The sequence below is a fragment of the Saccoglossus kowalevskii genome, chromosome 2 (assembly GCF_978046115.1).
Source record: "Saccoglossus kowalevskii chromosome 2, keSacKowa6.1, whole genome shotgun sequence".
NCBI lineage: Eukaryota > Metazoa > Hemichordata > Enteropneusta > Harrimaniidae > Saccoglossus > Saccoglossus kowalevskii.
This window is the reverse complement of record NC_140642.1, coordinates 4,514,200-4,537,028: the sequence shown is the minus strand read 5'-3', so window position 1 is coordinate 4,537,028 and position 22,829 is coordinate 4,514,200. Positions and strand designations below refer to the sequence as shown.

At 32.4% G+C, this 22,829-nt stretch overlaps 1 protein-coding gene across 5 annotated transcripts in view; it reads right to left on the bottom strand.

Moving 5' to 3' along the window:
* Nucleotides 1–22,829, bottom strand: part of LOC100376487 (synaptosomal-associated protein 25-like) — a 67,287-nt gene that overhangs the window by 36,777 nt on the left and 7,681 nt on the right. For all 5 annotated transcript variants that reach the window (XM_085508053.1, XM_085508063.1, XM_085508050.1 and 2 more), the window contains exon 2: nt 13,498–13,677. In XM_085508053.1, coding sequence (XP_085364179.1) covers nt 13,498–13,566 — 69 coding nt within the window. In that variant the 5' untranslated portion in view covers nt 13,567–13,677. The remainder of the gene's footprint in view (nt 1–13,497; nt 13,678–22,829) is intronic.

The following is a 22,829-nucleotide window of genomic DNA, read 5'->3' as shown; positions in this document are numbered from 1 at the left end:
ACAGCATGCATCATGCAAAATCAGCCAGTATCACAAAAATCAATACATCTTATAAGAGTAGAAACAGTTCAATATGATTGAATTGAAATGCCAATGCTGATGAAAGCTTACACCAAATCATAGATATTGATTTTTCCTTATTTTCTTTTTTGTATAAAATTCTCACACAAGTTTTGTTTTTAATTTGTTTTATTTAGCTTTGATTCTAATAAAATTTAAAATTCTGCAGAAAGTACAGATAGTTGATACATGTGTCAGGTATTAAAGAAAGACATCACCACTAGATTAATCTATAAAAAAAAAATATAAAAAAAATATAATCCAAGAAAGCTTAGAAAGAACTCCCGTGTGCTGAGAGTATTGGACACACTGCATGTGAAAACAATGTGATCCACATTATTGAAATTTATAATACTTACAGAAAATAATTTTGATTTTACATCTCTGGTTTTCAACCTAACTAATTTCCAGAGCACCTCAATTTAAATCTGATTTTTCAAGATATCACAAATGGGCTAATAATAATTAGGTGATCAATATGCATGTTTTTCAACATCAAGTTTGTGGATTATTGAATGAATTGGTATGCAAATTAAGCAATTATTATGCATAGACTTAGGTCTGTGAATTGTTCCAGGGGGGCACATGTACCAAGTTTCATTCTAAAGTGATTATTAATCCTAAAACTAAAAAAATTGGTGGAAACCTGTAAATTATTATGCAAATTACGTTATTATTATGGCTGTATATAAATCCAAAACTAAATTATTCACTGAAATAAATCAGTCTAATAAAAATTGATCCATTTACATTGTACGCCCTCCCTATTTTTTCATTTTTATTTTAAAATATAGCTCCTGCTACATTGTAATAATGTAATGGTAACACCTGACTACTGGGTGTAGTCACCAATGATGGTTACAGTGAGTGTGAAGTAATAATATTATGATTGTTTTCTGATAAGTGTGTGCGTACACAAGGAACGAAGAAAACTTAGCTGGTCAAAGGATACGTGTATGCACGTGCATATTTTTTAAGTTAGCATGTCTGCGAAAAACCAAAAGGAAACAACAATAAAGTGTTATGGCAGAGGAAGACCATGTTGTTTTGGAAGTTCCACCTGCATCAAACAGATCAAATGCATAGAGGTGTTTGACAGAGATAGTGTAACTTCAAATTCTTGAAATAAATTATAACTTAGTTCAAAAAAAAAAAGTATTTTCTCTAAAATAAATGTTTTTTCATTTTTCCCGAAAGTTAAATTTTATTAAAAACTCAGTGCAATGTTTTTTATTTTGCGAAACACTCATATGTCCCCAGCCAAGTACACTTACCCGGCACAATGCCAGGCAAGTTTTGGTTCCGGGGTTCGGTATGCACCTTACAGCTTTGGTTTTGAAACAAGCAGCCTTTCAGTCGAGATAGCTCCGCTGTTAGCCACGACTACGACGGATGTGGAAGGACAATCACTCATATAATAAGCTTGCTTGACTAAGTCAACAATGAAGCTAAAAAAACAGTACAAGTTTACTAATAAACATTAAAATGCTACAGTCATTACGCAGTCATTTTACATGCCTTATACACGTCGCTATGGGTAAAAAACACACTGCAAACTACAACTGTAGAGCTTCAACTTGGTCATGCATACACTCTGCATGTTTCTACACTTCTGGTTTGCATTTTACATGATTGGGTTTTGTTTTGCACTGATTCTGCATGAAATTACAATGCTGGCTGAAGGTAATGTGGACGTCAGATCTAACATTAGTTTTTATATAATCAGAAACAATGTTGCACTATTGGGGAAACAGTCAGAATATTATTACTTTACACTCACAGTAACCGCTATTGGTGACAACGCCGGGTGGTTCTTTTGCACTACTCAGGTTTTACCGTACATGTAGTATCATGTTCATCTAAAAAAATTTGTCCATGTCCCCAATATTTTTGTTCATGTATGATCCTTGTATAGCAGTGAGCAATCTATTCACAAAATATAACAAATTACAAAGACTTTCATACAACTGTAATGGCAATTTTTTTGAAATAGGTTAAACATTATTTAAGTACAATCTACAAAGAATATAATATATTTATGAAGACTTTTAGATGGCTTTTGCTAGTCGATTAGATAAATTACCATCATCAAAACACAAAACTTGGAAACAATTAATTGAATGAAAAATCGTTGTTTGAACATTATAGCCATGTAACACAAATTTTGTCTTTCAATATTTTGCAATAAGTCACACAATGTTGAACCTGTTAAACGTACTATAAAAATACATATTAAAAAACATGTCAACAAATTATTAAACCTGCAATGTCCTACTAAATCACTGATGAATAAACAATTATTGTCATTGCCTTATCAAACACAATGTGTGGCCGAAATACCACATCTAAGCAGAGAGATACGGTCATGCATGAATAATTTAGTAGGTTATTATGAAATATAGAAGACAGTTATTCTGTCATAAATCAAACTAATGGAGGTTACCTTGCTATTAATGTGCAAAAGATAATGAAATTTGCCAATCCGTGTGCCTAGACACAGCAGATTGAATAGATCAATGAGAGAAAACATATAATTTAATTCTGATCATGCATAACAATGATAAACAAATGTATTTCAGATACTTAGTTTCATTTTATAACCTTTCATTATTGACCTCTAGAGGACCTATCCAAATTAGACAGTAGTAAAATGTATCCAGAAGGAATGGGTACAGTAATTGGATTTTGAGCATCAGCAATAATGAAAAATAAACACAGAGGGCGCTATTTTCAAATGAAGAACTACAAGAATACCACAAGCACTACCAGAGGGCTCCCTCTTCACAAGCTGTGAAAATGATTATATGTATACTTGAATTTCAGCCAATTGAAATTCAGTTTTGTAATACTGTAAATGGTGTTCTGATGTCAGCAGGGGGCCAAAAAAGGAAATTTTATCATGATTGGCATGTTTTATTTACTTACTTTTTAAGATTCTTTAATGTTCAAACATTTAATTTTATGTAAGATAAGATAATGTTCAGTAATAAATAATAAAATATATGTAATTTGGTAAAATTGATTCAGTGTTCCAGTTCACATGTAGCTACTACATACGACTATTTTGTTACTATATCCTGACAACTTACAAAATTGAACATGTATACATCTAGTCCTTACAAACATATTGGACCCTACATGTAAGACTGTTTATTCCACTGTGCAGTACAGTATCATCAATATATCAGCCACGTAACTGCAATGACTGCACATCATTAAGACCTTCTGAAAGTCACATACGCCGGGCTGATTTTGTTTCTCAAACAATTTCTACAAATTCGTTTTGTCTTTAGTTTTTTTCATGGGAATTCATTAAAACTGCTACAAAAGCAATAAATCAGCTACAATCATGAAGTCACTGATGACTTATGAATTGCAATTTTTTTCGTACATAGAAAATAAATTAGTGGGGCACTCACATTAAACAACAGTTATACAGGTGACTGCAATAAAAATGAAAGTAATTATTTTAAGTTTTCATTTTAAAAAAAGCAAATGGTAATAAATACAACAAGCAGCTTCTCAGTTGAGATAGCTCTGTTGTTAGCGATCAACAAATAAACAAATCTGTAGTACTTTTACCGGGGTATAAACAATATCAAATCAAGCAGAATTGCGTTTTTTAACAAGTCAAAAATATTCATCAAAATTGGAGAATTGAAATCATTATCTTAAAATGAACAAATGTAAGTGTGGTTAACCTAAGGTACATATACACCATGTACCAATCAGGCTTGTAGTTTTCAAGAAGAAAAATTGTAGACACATTCCATTTATCTCACAAGAAATGTAAATCAACATGAATTACTGCCATACTTCAAGTCCAAATATGCATAAATTAAACATTATCAAACTTTACTGGAGTTTACTGGCACCAAGCGAGAAAGGTTGTGATATTTATGCTCGCACTTCTTGAATGCAATATGTGATTCAGAAAATAAAATAAAATAACAGCCATTATAGATTGTAATATTCAAATTGACCTAAAAATATTTTTTTTTGCAAAGTCCACAAGTCATGGAAAATTATAAAATATTGTAGTCGTGATGAATATTTCTGAGATCCTCAAGACAAGCAGTCACAGTAACTTTCACAAACAGCCTCTAAATATCAAATCACGAAAATGGCTCAAAGTAATTACTGTACTGTCAATATAAGCAATAGCATTCACATGTACAAAGGAGTGGTACAACAATACATACACAATATAATCTTTGAATCCTATTGACTTGACACTGATCTGTAGTGATGGCAACCAATAAAAAACATACAGGTCAATTAAATACTGTCAAATATGTTAAAACAGCAGCATGTGTGACACCAAGATTAAACCACCCGTGCCTTTCTTAGCGTAATTCACATTTTATATTGCTAGTTATTATTAAAACATTCAGTGATATCCAATAAATGCGTGGTAAATAATAACAAATATTTATTGAGACTTCAGATGATAAGGATCAACAAACCAATAATGCATTTATTAGATCTCTATCACAGCAGGGTTGACTCAGATCAGTAATAGCTGCCAGTTTTCGTGGTAAATTTACTATATGGTGACATTTGACAATCATTTTTAAATTGAACAAGCAGCCTCTCGGCTGAGATAGCTCCGCTGTTAGCAATGCACATTTCAATTAAAGAACAGAAGATATCATTAGAAAATGAACAATAAGTATAGTATCAAAGCAATGGGACTTGCTGTTTTCAACAAGAATTCAAAAATATCATTTTTCACCATAAATGATTGTGGTTTTTAACAAGAAGAAAATATCACTTTTTACCAAAAATGACAAAAATATTCACCAAAATTAGAGAATTAAAGATATCATTACAAAATGAACAAATCCGAGAGGGGTCCACATGTAGTACCTATATATGTAATATCAAAGCAATTGGACTTGCGATTTTTAACATGAAGTCGAAAATATCATTTTTTACCAAAAATGACAAAAATTTTCACCAAAATTAAATTAGAGAATTGAAGATATCATTACAAAATGAACAAGCAGCCTATCGGCTGAGATAGCTCCGCTGTTAGAAATGCACATTTCAATTAAAGAACTGAAGACATCATCAGAAAATGACCAATATGTATAGTATCAAAGCAATCGGACTTACAGTTTTTAACAAGAAGTCGAAAATATCACTTTCTACCAAAAATGACTAAAATATTCACCAAAATTAGAGAATTGAAGATATCATCACGAAATGAACAAATCTGAGAAAGGTCTACATGTAGTATCTATACATGTAATATCAAAGCAATTGAACTTTTGGTTTTTAACAAGAAGTCGAAAATATCACTTTTTACCAAAAATTACAAAAATATTCACCAAAATTAGAGAATTGAAGATATCATCACAAAATGAACAAATCTGAGAGAGGTCCACATGTAGTACCTATATATGTAGTATCAAAGCAATTGGACTTGTGGTTTTTAACAAGAAGTCGAAAATATCACTTTTTACCAAAAATTACAAAAATATTCACCAAAATTAGAGAATTGAAGATATCATCACAAAATGAACAAATCTGAGAGAGGTCCGCATGTAGTACCTATATATGTAGTATCAAAGCAATTGGACTTGCGATTTTTAACAAGAAGTCGAAAATATCACTTTTTACCAAAAATGATAAAAATATTCACCAAAATTAGAGAATTAAAGATATCATTACAAAATGAACAATTCTGAGAGAGGTCCACATGTAGTACCTATATATGTAATATCAAAGCAATTGCACTTGCGGTTTTTAACAAGAAGTCGAAAATATCACTTTTTACCAAAAATGACAAAAATATTCACCAAAATTAGAGAATTAAAGATATCATTACAAAATGAACAAATCTGAGAGAGGTCCACATGTAGTACCTATATATGTAATATCAAAGCAATTGCACTTGCGGTTTTTAACAAGAAGCCGAAAATATCACTTTTTACCAAAAATGACAAAAATATTCACCAAAATTAGAGAATTAAAGATATCATTACAAAATGAACAAATCTGAGAGAGGTCAGCATGTAGTACCTATATATGTAATATCAAAGCAATTGCACTTGCGGTTTTTAACAAGAAGTCGAAAATATCACTTTTTACCAAAAATGACAAAAATATTCACCAAAATTAGAGAATTGAAGATATCAACATGAAATGAACAAACCTAAGAGAGGTCTACCCAAGGTACATATACACCAAGTATCAAAGCATTCAGGCTTGTAGTTTTCAAGAAGAAGTCGAAAAAGTAAAACATTGACACGGACGACGGACGACGACGACGACGACGGACAATCACTCATATAATAAGCTCCGCTCGACAAAGTCGACAGCGGAGCTAACAAATCTGAGAGGGGTCCACATGTAGTACCTATATATGTAACATCAAAGCAATTGGACTTGCGGTTTTTCACAAGAAGTTGAAAATATCACTTTTTACCAAAAATGACAAAAATATTCACCAAAATTAGAGAATTAAAGATATCATTACAAAATGAACAAATCTGAGTGAGGTCCACATGTAGTACCTATATATGTAATATCAAAGCAATTTGACTTGCGCTTTTTAACAAGAAGTCGAAAATATCACTTTTTACCAAAAATGACAAAAATATTCACCAAAATTAGAGAATTGAAGATATCATTACAAAATGAACAAATCTGAGAGAGATCCACATGTAGTACCTATATATGTAATATCAAAGCAATTGGACTTGCAGTTTTTAACAAGAAGTCGAAAATATCACTTTTTACCAAAAATGACAAAAATATTCACCAAAATTAGAGAATTGAAGATATCATCATGAAATGAACAAATCTGAGAGAGGTCTACCCAAGGTACATATACACCAAGTATCAAAACATTCAGACTTGTAGTTTTCAAGAAGAAGTCGAAAAAGTAAAACACTGACACGGACGACGAACGACGGACAATCCCTCATATGATAAGCTCCGCTCGACAAAGTCGACAGCGGAGCTAAAAAGTAGATTCCTAGCTGACAATAGAAGAATTAAATAAGATTTTGCCATGAATACACATGCATGTACCAGTATATGGATACCATACTGAATCCTTTTAACCTAGTCAAGCATATATAGCAACATACGACATGGCAGTACTCAGAAGTACAATATACAAATTCATGAATAAATTTAATCAGAAAATTTAAAAATTAGGCTGATCCCCATGGTGATCTGAATCTACATGTATGCATAATACAAAGAATTCCTATTGTTGTGCATTATTTTGGTGAATCTGTTGAATATGTCACTTTAATACTCTTCAGACGCGGCAATTTGTGACATCTCTGGTCTAGACACAAAATTGATCTTTATGCAGCCATGTCCTCAATAGTTAGTACTATGTTTTCATGCACGTTCCTAAAAATATTGAGGCTCCTTTTATATGTACAACTGCATCAGCAAAAAACTTACCCCAAAAAGAGGCCGGGCAAGCGTAAAAAGTAGTGGCCAAGGTAATAGTATCAGATGCGCAATTTTTATTAACAAACATTGAGTTATGCTGAATTTTTTTTGGGGTGACCATTTTCATCCTATTTTTTAACAAAAAAATTGACCCTAAAATATATTAGACACATCACAACCAAGGGAGTTTAAGTTTGTTGCCATGGCAATTGTAATCATCTTGGTACAAATCTCATAGCGATACGTTCAATAAAGGTTGGTGCATACCAAGTATCAAAGCAATCAAGCACCACCTAAGGTACTTGTATACCAAATTTGAAACCATTTCGATTACAGGATTTAGAGAAACCAAGTATCAAAGCAATCAAGCACAACCCAAGGTACTTGTATACCAAATTTGAAACCAAGTATCAAAGCAATCAAGCACCACCCAAGGTACTTGTATACCAAATTTGAAACCAAGTATCAAAGCAATCAAGCACCACCAAAGGTACTTGTATACCAAATTTGAAACCAAGTATCAAAGCAATCAAGCACAACCCAAGGTACTTGTATACCAAATTTGAAACCAAGTATCAAAGCAATCAAGCACCACCAAAGGTACTTGTATACCAAATTTGAAACCAAGTATCAAAGCAATCAAGCACAACCCAAGGTACTTGTATACCAAATTTGAAACCAAGTATCAAAGCAATCAAGCACCACCCAAGGTACTTGTATACCAAATTTGAAACCATTTCGATTACAGGATTTAGAGAAACCAAGTATCAAAGCAATCAAGCACAACCCAAGGTACTTGTATACCAAATTTGAAACCAAGTATCAAAGCAATCAAGCACCACCCAAGGTACTTGTATACCAAATTTGAAACCATTTCAAGTACAGGATTTAAAGCAGTCGAAAACAACATTTTTGATCAAAATATTCACCAAAAATATAAAATTTGAAATATTAACACAAAATGAACAAATTTAACACTTTGAACAAATCTGAAGCCATGCTTACCAGGGTAGTAGCGAATTTAGAGACAGAAGGTCAAAAACATAGGTTTTGACTAAAAATCATCAAAATTTGAGATATTATATGAATTGCCATTTTTTTCTTGCACTTAAAAAATAGATTTGGATGTTGAATCACTATTCTGCAGTCATGTATACAATGTAAAGTCATTTTAAATAACTGACCGCTTTCAATTAGAATTTTTTTTAACAATATTCTGTCGAAAAGCATATAGAGTATGCTTAAAATTTATAATACAAATGCAAATTGGCTAATTAACAGGCAAAAATTTGTACACAAAGTAATAGGATGTAGCGCACATCCACATTATCATAATTGTTATTCTTAGCTGATTTAAATGACAGACAGCACTATGGCATAAGCTCCTTTTCCTTCAGCGAGGCACAGCAGGAGACTAAATAGCTTTTACAACATTTTGCTCTTCAACAAAATAAAACACCCCCAACCTCAGGAATGAATTAGCTTTTATTAATTAAACACGGCACTACTTCCAGCATGACACCATTATTTAAATAACAAATATGAATTTAATAAAGCTATAATACACATACATATATGTTGAATATTTTATTTCATGGAAAAGATGGTGCAAAAATTAGATTAAGTTCAGACTTTATTTAGGTCAAATTATTGGCATGACATTAAAGAAAGCACATTACATTACATAAAGACTAATACTGTGTTATTTATGTTGTTCTCACTCTGCATACCAAGTAACCTTGAGAGAAATAACATGCACACACCTGATGGCCAATTGATATTGATATCCCCCCCCCCTCACCCCAAAGCAAACAATAGGTAACATACATACCAATCTCTGGTTCACAAGTGTATTTATAACTACCACACAATACACTGCAAATCATTATTTTTGATATATATTTTTTAGCTGGAATTTATTTAAAAAAAAATTAAATGAAGTTGATAATAAGTCATTTATTTTCACTGATTTGGCATAAACTACAGGCACCCCAGTGATGAAAAATGCTTTCAGCGAAAATAAATTCCAAGCAAAAATATTTTTTAGCACAAAACTTGTTTTTGTCTCTGCTCAAATTGGGGTAAATTTGTTTACATTTTCTGTATTTTTTACTGAATTCAATTTTAATTTTAAACAAACCATATTGTGACATTACTTCTAGTTTTTGATTAAAAAATTTGAAATTTTCGCAACATTTTTTGGGAAAGAGGAGGCTATAAATAGAACCATTTTGTGGATGGTGCCTGAAGATGACTTAGGTCAAAGGGTTAAATGAGAGTACTATAGAATACTTTATTTTCGCTTGGAATTTATTTTCGCTATTTTTGCTGAAGGAAAGATTCCGTGAAAATAAAATCCAGCAAATATACTTTTTTTCCTATATTTCACATTAAACTCATCAAAAATCAGTGAAAATAAATTTCATACAAAACGCCCAAAAAGCCTTTTCAGCGAAAATTAATTCCAGCGAAAATAAAGTATTCCACAGTATCATAAACCAACAATGTACCTTACAGACTATGCAAGAATAAAAAAAATTCAATAGTCCATTCACTAAATAAAATAACATGATGTATTTTAACAATCTAATAAAGTAAAAATATCAATCACTGTATAAAAGACACACAACACTGCTGAGACTTCCGGCACAAACCATAATACAAGTCATGTCACTGGTTTAACCTTGCTGCTTCCTGTAGCCTAATACTAAATACAAATACTTTCCGATTTAAAAATTGCTAGTAATCTTCACACACATTTACTAAAAGGAAAATAAGTGAAAATACAACATATGTTGCTGACAACTTTACTGGTAAATACAAAAGTACATGGATTTAAATGTTTTGGAAAACTAATATCTAACTGGATTTTAGACGAATAACAATGAGATTTCATCTGCAAAAAAACATTTTAACATTCCAGTCACATACGCATAGTCTGAAAAATATCTTTAAATGACACCACAGGAATTTTTGCTTTTCAAATAGGCAACAATTCTAGAGATATCTATACGTCTATTAGGAGCATTAATGTACAATGATGTCTAATACAGAAACCTGGATTTGTTAAAATTGCATTTAATATAATTACTTGGCCTAATTAGATATGCTAAACTCATTAATCATACAAAAAGTCAGATTATTTGGCAACAAATTACTCTCTAATAGAGAAGGGATTTTGTTTACACCTGGGGGAAAGGTGTAATTACACTACGCACACTGTCAGTGTTTTCTAGGAAGAACATAAAATGTATCAATTTAACCAGTTTTAAAAATAGGATAACATATAATTTACAGCAGTTGACAGATATTGATGGGTTGTGTTTGAAAGCAGTCTAATGAACACACAGCCGATAAAAGCTATCACGTGCATGCAAGGTTTTTTTTCATCAACTAACTAAGCACATGCATAGAATTTCTTTAACAGCTTTCAATTTAAAATTCTGTGCTCACACCAGTGCATTTCCAGGGTGAAAAAGTGATAAGACATTGGTTTTACATAAAGCAATGTACATGTATAAACCTTGTATTCAAGACAATTCCTGATGATGGCATGTTTCCTATATTTTTGTTGCAGTTTGATGGATATTCAGTATCTCACAATTGACTAAATGGAAGTCTAAGTGATATGAAAGCCCTTGGGAAAACTCAGGGTCATAACATGCAACCTACAGCAACATGGAAATCTTAATAATATGAATTATTCAGGTAATCCCATGGAAAGTAGCTGGAAAACATCATGAAGATTCAGACAGTGAAATGAGTTATCTTCCACTCTGCTTCACTACAATACATATTCAGCTTCAAAATGGTTGAGAGGTACATAATGCAAGATACATCTCAGAGAGCTTACTTCAACAGAAAGTCAACATTTTCAACTCATTTATCATGACACTTACAGCCATGTGACATTTTTAGATAGAAATCTCAATACTACGTGATATAAAATCCCAACAATATGATTGGTTCATGGATGCATGTGATATAAATATAATAATATAATAAACATATACAAAGTTTTATTTTCAACCAGATCAGATGACTATGAGAAAAACACTGACCTTTAATTGTCAGTTGAATTTAGTAAAATAAAAATAATTATGTATTGATTATATATAAATATAAAAGTTCAGACTGTAAATATGTTTTTTTTTTAAATAAACTGATAACATGCATAAGCCTCAGTTTATTAATTAACAAGCCATGCATGGAACAGTCCCCGTTAGTTATCAAATTTAAGATATATAGTTTTGTTTATAGTAATATAGCTGGAATATAACCATGTCAGAAATATGATTTTTTAACATTAAAATGATTGACATTTGTATCTGACCGTCAAACAAGTACTTGTCCATATTGAGAGATATTGCTCTGGAACAGCATTCAAAATCAACCATTTTGAATACATGTATATATATAACATGATTTATAACGAATATATAAAATTTGAACATAATCAGTCAAAGCATTTAAGAGACATGGCTCTAGAAGTCCAATCATTAAAACAAAATGGTCGCCAGTCAGCCATTTTGAATCCAATCTGAAAAATAAAATGACGTGTATCAGGAACCAGTAATGTCTAATGTATGTACCAAGTTTGAATGAAATCCATCCATAAATGCTTGATATTTGATGATTTTTTAGCACAAAAATGACCACCATTTGGCCATTTTGAATATGATTGTTGAACCAATATATCTGTTTATCTATGACATGATGTATAATGAATATTTAAAATTTGAACATAATCAGTGAAAGCAAGTCAGAGATATGGCACAAGAACCACATTCATTAATACAAAATGGCCATTTTGAATCTTATCTGAAAAACAAAATTATTTGCATGAAGGGCCCATAATGTCTAATGTATAATGTATATACAAAGTTTGAACAAAATCCATCTGTAAACAGCCGAGAAATGCTTGATTTTTAGGATTTGTTAACACAAATATGGATGCCATTCGGCCATCTTAAATCAGATCGTAAAACAAAATGTTGTGCATCAAGGTCCTATAATGTCCAACGTATATACAAGGTTTGAACAAAATCCATCTGTAAACAGCTGGGAAATGCTTGATTTTGATGATTTTTAGCACAAAAATGGCCACCATTCGGCCATCTTGAATCAGATGGTGAAACAAATTGATGTGCATATGTATAATATCATGTGTGATGTATGTGTGAAGTTTGATTGTGATTGGTCCAGGCATTTCTAAGATACAGGTCCGGACGCACGCACAGATGCACACACGCACGCACACACGGAGGTCATAACACAAGTCCCCGTTTTCGGACTGCGTCCGAACGGGGACTAATAATACAACTTTGATATATGCTCTGCTAGTAGTATATGTGTACTTGACAGCGATTTGTTTTATATATAGTCAAATTAAGTCATGTTGATTGGGTGCTTCTAATGAAGATGCGCTCTAAATAGAGCAAAGACAAAACTTGACTTTACAATTGCATTGTAAGATATGGGAAATTCAGAAGCTTACAATCAGATTCTTTACATTTCCCACCAGGTTTTAATACACTTGTGATAATAAGTATGTATATAATGATCTGTTACTATAGGGTAACTGATGGAATTAGATTATTATTATTCTTAGATTATATTAAAATTTTCATTTTTTTCAATTTTAAATCAAAGAGGTAAATTTAAAAGTTTGGTAACTTTTTAAAATGAGCAAATTAAATTACTTTGGCAGAATTTTGTACAGGTCAGCAGAATATGGAATGGTAAATACTTTTGCCAACCAGCTTATGTACATTTGAAAACAAAATGTCACATATGCATCAGCACTGGCACACAATCATAAGTTGATTTATTAATTAGGACGTATACATATATATTTAATTACTGCAGTGAACAACACTTTGAGTGCAAACGACTGTACACAAGTGCTTCCTCCCACACCCATCCTGAACAATGAGAAAGCAAATGTAACACGAGGATGAAATATGAAAAGTGTTATTCAGTTTTAAATATGAAACCCATTCTGATTGCAATCCTTACCTCATCTGTAGCTCGGTCAGCTTTATCCTGGAGAATCTCCAATTCGGTTCTCATTTCCTCATCTTCCATGGCTGCCCCTTAGCCAACTGGCAGCTGTTAACTACTGATGATTGTTTAAAGTGACTTTCAGAACCACTTTAGAAGGCAAGGATGGATTACAGGTTTACTTTTGTTAAAAATCTGTAAAACAAGACAAATATGAATTACAAAAAGTAAAGTGAATGATAATTGATATTCAACAATTTACACTTTTGCTTCCACCACTGGTAATTACAAAAGCAAATCAAAGAAAGCTTAGAAAGAACTCCCATGTGCTGAGAGTATTGGAGACACATTAAATATAATTCGAAATTACTTAGCTGAAAACTAATTATGCAAATCAGAAAATTAATATGACCAGATTTGAGTGTAAAACTAATGAGGTCTGCGCAATGTAACAGAAAATCTATGTCTCCAAGTTTAATTGAAATGTGATTAGAACCAAAAAATTATGAATTATTATGCTTATTAGGGAATTAATATGAACAGATTTTTACCCCAAACTAATTAGGTTTGTACATTGTCCTAGAGCATCTTTGTACTAAGTATCATTGAAATGGAATACTGTAAAATGACTAATTTTCACTGGGTTTAAATTTCACTGATTTACCATTTCAGGCATATTCAGTGGGTTTTAAATTCACGGTTTCGTCATTAAGATAATGTGTTTTATGCTAAATTTTACATATTGACGGTGTTTTAATTTAGCGCATTTTTCCAGTCAGCGAAATAAGCTAAATTAAAACCCAGTGAATAATTACCCCCTTTACAGTAATTAGTACCGTGAAAACTCCAAAATTTCGACCCCTCTAAAAATTCGATCGCCTATTTGTTTGCCGGGTTTCGGTGTTTTATTTACCTCCAAATTTTCGACTCCACTAAAAATTGCCGACTCATTCTTATTCGAAAATTGCGACCAGTTTTAGTTTTCCCCCAAACGAAAAAAAAAACCCGATGTGAGCGTTCAAACGGGACCTTCCTCGAAGGCATGAATCCGGGTTTCTGATTGACTGAGAGATTTTTATTTTATTGGTAACGAAAATATATTCTAAATAAACGAAGTTTCAAATAAAAACGAACACAAAAATCTCGGCATGCTGCGTTTCTGAATTGTTGATTATTACTGTACTCAGTAGTGATTATAATAATGTACACAAAATAAATTTGTTGAATGGTTATGAAATACAAATAAAAGTCAACTTAGTTTCATCGTAAGCGAATGATTCCGGTCTCGTATAAACGTTTGATGCTGTAGGATATCCGCCATGTTCTCTTAGGTCAAATAGGTCAAATCGCTAATTAACCAATCAAAAAGCTGGATGATGCCAACGTGTTCAAATTACCATAGCTTATTTAAATATGTTAATGTTATTGAACGCAATGCGGAAGAGATTGATGTTGTAGTACGATATTTTGGCTTGGATTTTGATGCGAAAACGGCATGATTTTTTTTAAATAAAAAAATTAGTTGTTTTTAAAAAATAAACTGGTCATCTGAAGAATAATTTAACATTGTTCACAGTGATAACAGCTCATTCTCGAAAGGAAGCTTACCCGCTCACGCTAGTCACAATAAAAATCATACACGTGTACTCTTGAATAGACAGACGTCAATGACTACGGTAAAACTTAGACTCTATTTTAGCCAGCAGGATTGATTGAAATGTCCGAAAAATGACGCCAAAATACACCTTAAAAGTCCCATTTTATTTTCTTAAATCCCATTTTATTTTTTAATCCAAGGGCGAATTTACGGCAGAATTTGGTCCCTCAAATAAGGGACACGTGAGCTTTGATTCTAACCGGATACATTGCACTGGGTCGGGGAGATAGTTTGCTAAACTTCCATGTATCTTTTGTCCAATGGGTACCTGTACTTCAAACATTCGCAAGTTTTCCTAGGTAGTGCGAGACAGCTTTGTCTTTTGACCTATTAGTTTTGTGCTGACCTCTTCTCCGCCTTGATGTTTTGTTTTGCTTGTCATAATACTCACTGATTGATGACTTTGTTTAGATTTTGAGTTACAACTCGGCCACGACCTTTGCTTTTACCGTGAAACATGAGGAAGTTTACGTCAATTGACGGACATTGCATTTTTTAAAAACTAATGAAGCACACTGTCTATCATCCCCATTTTTTCATTTGCTGATTTCTATTCTGAAAAATTCGACCGTCCGAAAATGCACCTTAATTTTGACTCTAAAAACACGTCACATTTCTAACACCAATTATTTAAAACCGGTCGAAATTTTGGAGTTTTTACGGTACTTTAGATATCAGTGTGAAAGCTTAAAATTGGTTAATTATGCAAATTAGGTAATTAATATGTACAGATTGTAACCCACAATTATTCAGGTCTGTCTATTGTCCTACAGCATCCATGTACATTCATTGATATGTGATGTATAGTACCTGAGATATCAGTGTGAAAGTTGGTTAATTATGCAAATTAGGTGATCAATATGCACAAATATTTACCGGAAACTAATTGGGTCTGCATAATTCTAGATTCATTGAAATGTGATGATTAGTACTTTAGATATCAGTAGAAAAGCTGAAAATTAATTATGCAAATTAGGTAATTAATATGCACAATTATTTACCCTAAAACTAATCAGGTCTCTGCATAGTCCTAAAGGATCTATGTACCAAGTTTCATTGAAATGCGATGATTAGTACTTGAGATACCCATGGAAAAGCTGAAAATTAACTAATTATGCAAATTAGGTGATTAATATGCACAAATATTTATCGAAAACAATCAATCTCTGCATAGTCCTTGAGTATGTAAGTACCAAGTTTCATTGAAATGTAATGCTAACTACTTATATCAAATGCTGAAAATTAATTAATTATGCAAATTAGGTAATTAATATGTACTGATATTACCATAAAAACTATCAGGTCTGTGCAGTGTCGTATGACATCTATGTACCAAGTTTCATTAAAATGTGATGATTAGTACTTGAGATATCAGTGGAAAAACCGAAAATTGACTAATCATTATGCAAATTAGGTAATTAGTATCCACGGATTATTACCAAAAACTAATCAAAACCTAGCATTAGTTCAGAGCATCTATGTACCAAGTTTCATCAAAATCCAATGAGTGGTTGTTTAGATATCAGTGGAACAGTCATGGAACCACTAAAAAATAGCTAATTATCATGCAAATTAGGTAATTAATATGCACGGATTTTTACCAAAAATTAATCAAATCTGCGCATATGTTCAGAGCATCTATGTACCAAGTTTCATCAGAATCCAATGAGTGGTTCTTTAGATATCAGTGGAACAGTCATAGAACAGCTAAAAATTAGCTAATTATCATGCAAATTAGGTAATTAACGAGCATGGATTTTTACCAAAACCAAATCAAATCTGCGCATTGGCCCAGAGCATCTATGCACCAAGTTTCATCAAAAACCGATGTATGGTTCTTGAGATAGCAGTGGAACAGTCGGACACACATACACACATACACACACACATACACACATACACACATACCCACATACACACATACACACATACACACATACACACATACAGACACACTAACTGCAAAGACTCCCATTTTGTGCTTCGCACATGGGAGTCAAAAATATATTTTCTTTGCGGGCGTATCACGTAATCTGAGGCTGTCATTGCTGAGCTCATCTTGATTATTTTCACTTGAAATGTTCATTGAATTATTAGAGAGGAAAAAATGAAGGTGTTATTATTAGTATCAATACTTTTATAGTAGTAATAGTACTTTCAATTAATACAAAATTCTGAAACATAAATGACAAGAACATGTAGCAGACACGTTCACCTCAATTTTAGGATTTTAAACAAAACTGCCATCAATTTGATTAAATCACAAATTAACACATCCCATGGTACTGGGTCGTAATATTTTAGTGACTAATCAACATAGATATGAATAAAAAATAAAATGGACACCATTGCCATGAACCTGTTACAAAGTTTGAATGAAATTGCCATATTCGTCTCCAAGAAGTGATTTCGGACATGTTTAAATATCAGAATTTAGCAAATTTGAGAGCCAAAAACGATGTGCATATACATGTATAAGTTCATCACACATAGTCTTTGTATTAAGTTTGATTTGTGATCAGTCAAAGCAGCCCAGAGAAATTACTCCAGACATACAAACACATGGATGGACGCACAAATAGGGGAATACAAATAAAATCTCCAGCTGATACTCACCAACCAAGTCAATAATTATGTACAAGAGAATATCATAAATTGTAGAACATAAGGTTCATTCTCAGAAACATAGAATGGATATACTTTGCAAAATCAGTCCCTCAACAAAAGGACTGTGGCAAAATTTCCATTTTTGTTAACAGATTCAGTTTTTCACCAGAGGACATACTATTTTGAGTGACTTTTATGTCAGTAATGTTGAGATTTATCCACCTACAGTCTGTACATGTATACTATAAAACAGTGTAGTTATTGATGCTAATCTCATGCTGAATGTACAATACACATGATTTAAACTACCTAACTAATATTATGTACGTTTCACTTATAGATGTATAATATAAATATGGTGAAATCAAATTGTCAAACCATGAATCAATTTAATGGCATTTTCAAACATTTACATATTATAATGCACATGTTATTAAATTTTAAGATTATACAGATTATCTGACAGCTTTTCATTACATTAACATTTTTTTGAAGCATGAACGAAAAATTATATTATATGCTGGACCTTTAAGTAATCCCTCTTACCGGTATTTGGAACCTATACACATCCCTGTTATTTACATGAGTGCATGAGCTACTAACAGGACAAACATGGTACACGCATATTAATTTATGATAAATAAAAAATCAACAGCAAATATTCATGAAGAGTAGCAAAACAAGCTGAACACTGTAACAAGCAACTTGTCAACATAAATATTATTTTTTTTTTTGTTATTTGCGACAGAAACCTAATATTAATGAACCATTTAACATACTACATGTACATGTATTATAAAACACACTATGTGAGAATTATTTTACTGTATTTATTATATTATATTATCTGCCTTTTTAAACAATATTATTTTTTATGCATGTCTGTGTATTTTTTTAGAGATTGAATATTCTGAAAGCCTGTGAAAATGGATACAAATAGTAGAATTATCTTAAAAATGTTGATAGAATAGGCACAGGAGTTCAATCCATGGTTTGTCACTTTAAATTTAGGGAATTACCGGTAGCACTTACAGAATAATATATTATAAAATCACGCAAGGTATGTCAACCATTTAAACAAATCAAATAAGGAATACATGTATAATGTAACTGAACATAGACCAGACATACAACTTTGTAAACATCTTTGTAAACGCATTGTTTTAATTTGTTTTTAGCATAGTACGCTGATGAAGCATTACAAATTGATCAGACATATGCAAATGGTTGTATCATGAAACTCCACGATTTTTACCAACATCTCTCACCGTAAAGTGCAATATCTACAGATATCTAGCTGTCAGTGATTGAGCTTGATGTGATGTAATTATTTGGGTTAGAGACTCCCAGGACTGACATACAGTGTGTACATCCCAGGTCGGTTGATGTTCATTTGTGGGAAAGCGTACTGTGTTGCACTCATAGTTACTGGCTGACGATCTGCTTGTACAAACGATGGGTGGTACAATTCAACCATTTCCCCATGCTTGCTTATGTAGAATATGTAGAATCTAATATTAGACACTCTCCAGAACGATGTATGATATATCTTCTGAGCATGCATTGTAGATTCAAATGACAAATATTTTACTCAAAAGATATGCATACTTTAGCACATTTATCCATAAAACATGTTCTCTGAATATCACACAGACAATATATATTGAATTCAAGTTTAGGTAATTTCAGTCATTTTCCCATCCCTGCAGTTTATTTTCTAAGCAAACATCCCTCACATTAGCACATGTATCTGGGTAGTATAGGCCATCCCCTTGGTCAAACACTATATAATGAAGGAACGCTTCCAGGCATTCATACACTATGTATCCCCAAACGATGGGAATAAAAAGTAATGTATTGTCATGGTAACATGTTACAGAACCGGTGAATGTGATTCAAAAGAGCACTGAATACATGGAGCTTCAATTCACTTGACTGTGAACATTAAGTTTGGGTAGTGCTTTTGGGTAATAATCTTTTATATAAGATCCCACTCTGAGATATAGTTTCAATAAAGATTATTATTATTATTATGTAGATGAATATGTCATGTACATATGATTACGAATCAAACAGATATATAATCAGAAAATGTTCATACCAAGGCACCATGACCAAATTGCATTATACAAGCATATAGCAACAAAAACAATTTGTCAGTCTGTAGTATTTGTAAACTATATTTTGAGATAAAAAGAAAAATAAGATAAAGGGCTTTTAATTTTCTTTTTAATTTAGGAATGGTGTCCACCTTCCCAGTTCTTTATTTGTAATGCATCTTTTCATGGATACGTACTACATCACATTTGTATTCATCTGATAAAGTATGTAAATTATGATAAATTATGATAAAGTAAATTATGAATAGTAAAGTGGTCTACTTGTTTCAGTAATTGTTTCCTGCAGCAACTTGTGAAAAGGAAACTCGGCACTATAAAGCAGGCACTGAAAAGCATGAAATCCATTATCTCAACTATAATAAAGAAAATGTGGACTTGAAAACTGTCATATTGAAATAAATGACAGCACATTATGAGAGGTTTTAATAGGATACATCGGTAGTTTTTTTACTAGCATAATACAAATAATTAATATTTCATTAAAAAGTACAAAGCTGCTGAAGGACACTTTCAGAATCTAGAAATAGATAAGCAAAGTTCAACTACATATTTTTTGTCATTTTACAAACAGAACATGAGGACCACTATATAGCACATTACATCTAGAATAATTCAAATATAATTATCTAATTAAAATATTATTAACATTTTTTCGTTGTCAAATGAACAACTAAGTGGGATGGCAACCTGGAAAGTACACTGGATGTGGCTTTTGATGTAAAATACAACATGGATGGAAAGAAGGTGTTGAATTTGGAAGCAGAACTCCCATAATTACAAAATATTTAGGAAACTGTCAAATAAAAAAGTCTAGACAAGTAAGCAAGTCGAAAGTCAGAGATAAAAAAGTAGAGTAGTAGTAGTAGTAGTAGTAGTAGTAGTAGTAGTAGTAGTAGTAGTAGTAGTAGTAGTAGCCTTGCTGAAAAATGATTGAAACAAAAATGTTAAGGTGAACATTCAGAAAGAAATGAATGTTATAGTGGCGAGTGGTATAGAGAGCCAAGTAGACTCCCTGACAACTACAACTACATGTACCAGTAAAGCTAGAAGACCGGAGAAAACTTTAAGAGCATCTGGTTTGTGGGCTCCCCCTATTTTGACCCCTGTGCAATATGGACTTATTTCATCAAATTGATGTGCCATAGTTCAGAACATTGAATTCCAAGCGCAACTTCTGATGGTACATAATGCATTTGTCAAGCTAGAAAGGTAGTTCAACTTTATTTCGGGCTTCATATTTTTATTTTGAAAATTTTCAGAGAACTTAAATTGGTACTCAAACACAAATGCATTTTAAACAGGTTTTAAAAAATTATTTATTTATTTATTTATTTATTCATTCATTCATTCATGAATGCTCTGTAATTCATTCTGAATTTCTGAAAATTGCATTACTTCCTCAGTTCATTCAGAATGTCTATTCTGTATGTACTACATACATGTAGTTCTTCATCATTCAGTTTATTATTAGGTTTTAAACACACAGATGTTCCATATTTATGTCTGTTTGCTCAGACTTTCTTAATAGAACAAACACAAAGCAACCAGACATTCTGTTGCAATGCTCTGAATCATGAATATGAAATTTGTAATTGTGTACACATAGGGATAGTCCATATTTCACGCTTCACCAGACTATTTCCAACTTAGGCTAGTCAGATGTATTAAAAATTGGCAAAAAGTTGTCTGATTGCATGGATTTCAACTCTAAATTTAGCTATATTATCATGGTATTCATTGCACAATGAAACAGACTGATACAATGTATCATCAAAAAGATTTGCTTTCCTTAACTGGTGATGTTGTAAGGAATAATTCATGGGACAGTTCATCCTTGAATGATCGAATGATATTAAAAGCAGTACATTCTTATCTGCTATTACAATAGCAAAGTCGGTATGGAGAAGATCAAATTAAATCTTGCAATCTGGCCTATAAAAGTCAATGTATAATCTCATCACAGATTGCAGATGGTAGCATGCATATGAAGAATGCTAGACAACTTCTTCCTCATGCCATCAAGTATCATGCTAAATCCAGAGTTATGGGAACCAGAACTAAAAAATTGGTGAAGTTCACTGAAGTAGACATGGATTATTTAATACCTTTGTTTTTAGGAGAAAGAAGTACTGTACCTTGATGTTGAGGAAGGAGACAATATAGATGGTTGTTGTGGGAGTTATGAAAGTATGAGTGGTGATGGCAGACTTTGGTAGTGTGAGAATTCATTAAACATGAAGTTCAAAGGATCCTCTAACTGCAAGTGTGTGTAGATGTAGATTCATAGACTTGGCCAAAATTTATCAATGTCAACAACACTGAGAAAGTGTCCCACAGTTTACAGTGGGTATGTGGCATTACCCTTCCTGGATCAAACACTTTGTACAAACTATACCACGGCACTGTTACACATGCATTGTGCTATACATAAGAGCGATTTGAAGCATGTGCACTGCGTACACAGTATGCTAACAACTTTAATGAGGTTATGACATAGACATAGCTCAAGAATAGTATTTTAAGGTGCAAATGTTAATAGAAATCATTTATTATGAAACACTGGAAGCACATATTTTCACCTGTCTATTTGTATTAGAAGACTATACACGTTTTCTACCATACTAATCTGGTAACAAGTGTCGCTGCTCCCTAAGTCTACCTTTGCGAGCCACTGAGATTTCGAAACTATACATCGCCACCAGTGACTGTTCGACGGTTTGCATTCATTCAGCATCAGACCATATATACATGTACCATAGCTGCACTTCTCTACATCGTCATGTCATACTAGTAAGAATCAGTGTTCTCCTAAATTCACCACTGAGGCCTGATTTTGGTTTGTGTCAAGAGTTCAAGCAGCAAACCTTGGCCCGAGTTTCAGCCCGTGCAAGTATTGGGACTGAAATCAAGTTTATTATGGCATGTGCTGACTCTGAGCTGCAAAATATGCCATGTAGACATTG